Source organism: Acanthisitta chloris, unplaced genomic scaffold (genome assembly GCF_000695815.1).
Source record: "Acanthisitta chloris isolate BGI_N310 unplaced genomic scaffold, ASM69581v1 scaffold15513, whole genome shotgun sequence".
NCBI classification, from domain to species: Eukaryota; Metazoa; Chordata; class Aves; order Passeriformes; family Acanthisittidae; genus Acanthisitta; species Acanthisitta chloris.
Genome location: NW_008664399.1, coordinates 1 through 4183, shown reverse-complemented (window position 1 = coordinate 4183; position 4183 = coordinate 1). Strand labels below are relative to the sequence as shown.

At 42.9% G+C, this 4183-nt stretch overlaps 1 protein-coding gene across 1 annotated transcript in view; it reads right to left on the bottom strand.

Annotated features, from left to right (window-relative positions):
• The window catches only part of LOC103799047 (cell division cycle and apoptosis regulator protein 1-like), a gene marked incomplete at its 5' end in the record, with an annotated part of 8468 nt that extends 4912 nt beyond the window's left edge, over nt 1-3556 (bottom strand). The window contains 4 exons of the mRNA XM_009071339.1: nt 527-638; nt 981-1214; nt 1632-1823; nt 3371-3556. Of these exons, the coding sequence (XP_009069587.1) occupies nt 527-638; nt 981-1214; nt 1632-1823; nt 3371-3556 (724 nt within the window). The remainder of the gene's footprint in view (nt 1-526; nt 639-980; nt 1215-1631; nt 1824-3370) is intronic.
• Nucleotides 3557-4183: the final 627 nt, after the last annotated feature.

Genomic DNA, 4183 nt, shown 5'->3' with positions numbered 1-4183 from the left:
GAGGGCTACTGCTGCTCCCTGGAGACAGCAAACTTCTCCAGACTATCTATCTACTTTTTCAGGCAAACACAACTCCACCCAAACAGAAATCAACTTCTTGCAACCTCACATAAAGAGCAACCAACACTGCACGGTGTCCTGACAGAAACAGGATGACATTTGAGAACTCAGGAGTAGGAAGTTAGGCACGTGAAAGTGGCCTGGCTGTTCAGAGGTGCTGAATACTCACATCTCCTACTGACTTCAATGGGAGCTGCGAGTGGTCTGCTTTCTGAAAGAAACAAAACCACTTCTATAGGCGTGCCTCACTCAGAGCAGCACAGCCCGTTCAGCTCAGCGATGCTCACACAGTGCCTGGCACACAGGTACTTACATTCGATGCAGAACTCCTCACATTTACCAAAGCAAAACTAATCTAATAATGCAACTTTAAATTTTCTAGTTCCAGCGTGTTCTCCAGCTTGAAAGAACATCATCACTGACAACAAAACTTTCTGAAAATCGCAACATGCACAGTTCTAGATACCTTCATCTTCATCTTCAGCGTCTTCTGCCTCCATCGGATCATATTCTTCTTGATTATTGTCCTCCTCAGTTTCTTCTTCATCTTTAGCATCATCTTTCCTTTTATCTTCTCTCTGTAACAAAAGTTCCTAAAAGTTTATCTAGTCAGAACCAAGAAACAGCAGAGTACAAACCTCACTACCAGTCACTCAGAATTGGCCCATGTTTGTGTTAGCCACTTAGGGACACAAATACGAACATGTGGGATAAAGTTACATGTTAAAATCCTCCCAATACACCTGCAAATGTTTCAATTACTGAATATAATTTGAACATATCTACACAGATCAAGAAGTCACATTAGGTATCTAACATGACAAGACCTGAGTTTTTGAAAGTAATGAGGTAAAATTCAAATAGAAAGAGTTCTGTACTGATCAAGACAGGACAGTACTGCATATGAGCCAACTGCAGACCTTCTTGTCATCTCTCTCGTCTTTTTTATCCTTATCATCTCCAGATTTTCTTCTCTTGGGTTTCGGATCATCCATCTCATCATCTTTTTCTTCTTTTTTTTCTTTTCTCTCTTCTTTTTTGCTCTTTTTGTCTTTTTTGTCCTCTCTCTCTGGGAGAGAAATCAGTGCTTTGTAAATTCTGACACCGAAATCTCTCTGCAACATTTCATTGAAGAGTTCTGCAAACAACGACACCTGCACATAAAACAAGAATGCAAATGACAAGAAGTTTTAACACATGCATAAAAATGTGTACAGCTGCGATAAAGCAGCTGTGAGGTGCTACCTTAGCAACTCTCACCATGTCAGAATTTTACATAGTGTCAAACTTATTCCTGTTTGCTTTGAATGTGGAAACCTAAAACAACTTTGCAAACTCTGTTCCACATCTGAAAACCTGTGCATTCCATCTGGATGTCGTGCAGTGCCTATGCTGCTGTTGTAAGCCACACACCAAAGACCAGATATTTTTTGCTAGGTGTTACACAAAGAAACTAAACTTAGTTTTGTTTTGCCATGCGAGCATGAACTCTCACGATCTGAGAACACCGCACTGCCGCACACAATTAAAGCAAGAAGAATGGCCAACTGTACGTAGCGTAGCTAAATTACCTCAAAGGAATGTTCTTTATTGTCTTCTAATCTATAGTCCAGAAGAACACTTAAGGACATAATGCTGCAGTCGAACTTGCCGCTCTTGGCTGCCCAGTTGGGGTGCACAATGATGGCTGGCTCGTCAGGCAGGACGTAGCGTCTCTCCCGCCTCTGGCGCTCCATTTCTTCCTGGCGCTTTCTTTCCTCCTCCTAAAAAGGGGCAAAATCCCAACATGGAGTACGTTCCAAAGTAGATGTTTCAGCCTATACATTAGTTTTCAGGCCTCCCTGCTCTGAAGAAAGCGAAGGAAAGCCTAAGCTGCTGAAAGCAGAGCAGAAGTCAGACTAGAATTCCCAAAATGCATCCTGTGCCCCCTGCCAATGCTTGCCTAAGACAACTGGAAACTGGAGCAACACAAAGCAGAACGTGCGGTGTCTTTTAGCCCACAGAGTAACGAGCACCTTCCAACTCTCTCATGGTGCTCACTGCAGCGTGTTCATCTGACATCAGAAGGACTCAAGATAGTTACCCTCAAGAAATGGCCCTGCAGGTAGCCAAGGATGCTCCTGAGGGGTCGTTTGACTGTCTAGAGGTATTTTTAGAGCTGTACAGTACACAAGCTGTTTATTCCTTACAAAGGAGGAGAAAGGCTTCATATATCATCTCCCCAAAGATACTGAACAGAGTTTTAACAGTTTCCAGATGACAACGTACTCAACTCTTGATTATGGAAATGCAACCTCTATAGATGGGGTTAAAAAGGTCAAATGCCAAGCAGCTTACTGACTGCCATGGGAAAAATACTGAAGTCTTCTGAGTACAGAAATAAAGCCATGGAAGAGCTCGTGCTTTCTAAAACATCCAGCACAGTCAACAGTCCCCTCCAATCCGAGGGAAAGCTGTTTTGAGAAACCCCAAGCTGGCTGAAGCCCATCCCAGCAGCAGCTGACACAACTAGCAAGCACATGAGCTTTGCTCCCTCAACAAGGTTTACAGGGGAATATAAAATTTCCAGTCATCCCATACTGGTTAGCAGGTAACACACAAAAGGCATGTTTAAAAGCAACTCACCATACACTCTCCAGACATTTCCAACCCTTTTCTGTGGTTGAGCTTTGGCCTTATTACAGAGGTTTATCCTCATGAAATAGCAAAACAGACTAAGCAGTACCGCAACTACCAACTGCCAAACTGAGAAACTTCAACACGCAGCACATTTCTCCAAAAGCAAAAATCAAAGCTTCAGAACAAGGGACAACAAACCCAAGCAAATCATCAGCCATATGAGGTGGACTGCCTGAGACACGACACAGCAAAACTGAGCAGCTGCTTCCCACACAGGTTTAGGCAGTTAAGATCCCGTTCAGTATGCTCACCCGTTCTCGGGCACAGCTTTTCTCAGGAGTTTGGCAATCGCTGTTCCTTACATCTCCTGTCTGATATTAACTTGGACACTCAGGAGTCACTGTTCCTTACATTTCCTGTCTGACATTAACTCAGACACCCTTCGTGCAGCTGCACATTTCAGCTACCTTGGCTGCTATAAGTAAATTCAAACTGGCTGAGATTTCCTTCCAATTCAGCCACTCAAGTTGCAGCCAGGGCTCACAGTGCAGGCACCCAAGAGCCACAAAACCACAGCATGACCAGGCATGTTCCTGTACTTTTTATACTTATACGTATTCATACAAAATTTTAACGTATTTTATGTGTTTATGTATATCTAATAAAACTTCAAGTATGTCCAAATACGAACCTCTTTGTCATCTTCAGATTTTCTATCCTCCTCCTCTTCCTCTTCCTTCTCAGACTTCTCTAGCTCCTTTTGCTCTTCTTTTTGTTCCTCTACTTTCAGCTGCTTTGTCAGTCGAGCTATCAGCTGAGATTTCAGTCCTTTAGAGCTAAGGGTTCGACTTTCTAATTCTTTGCGAAGGTCATTTACCTGGCAAATAAAAGCTCTGTAAGTGCCATCAGCCAGATACAGCAGAAAAATTAAACTAAAAATTAAGTAAGAGCGCTGAAAAGTCAACTGTGTCTTCAAATCTGTACTAAACCCACTAATACTTACACATACATAAAACACATTACATGTAAAGTTGTGCTCTCCTCCAAGATCCTCTTTCTGAGGAACTCTTCACAGAGGTAGGGTGTGGGAGAATTTCTGATTGCTAAGGGACATGTCAGCAATCCAGCCTTGCTAGCAGGGCCTGAGCAAGCTGCAAGCCAAGCTGTCCAGGGACACAGCTGCAGCTGGAATGGGAGGAAGGAGGGAGCGAGATAAGCAGCTCCTGCTGTGGGATGCAGGAGCTGGAGATGGTTAGAGGTGGAGAACAATGACTGGGGCATTTTATGACTGACATGTTAAGAGCCAATTCTGTTGTGTGTAAGGTGGGCTAGTAATTGTAGTTAACCAATGATAAGTGGGCACAGAAGAATCACTTTTGTAAATAATAAAGTGAGTCACGAGATATTCAAGAAGATGATAACGGCATCACCTCTCTGTACGTGAACTCCCGCAACAGGGAAAGGCTTTTGTTACAGTAAAATAGTTTAATATTATTATTATTAT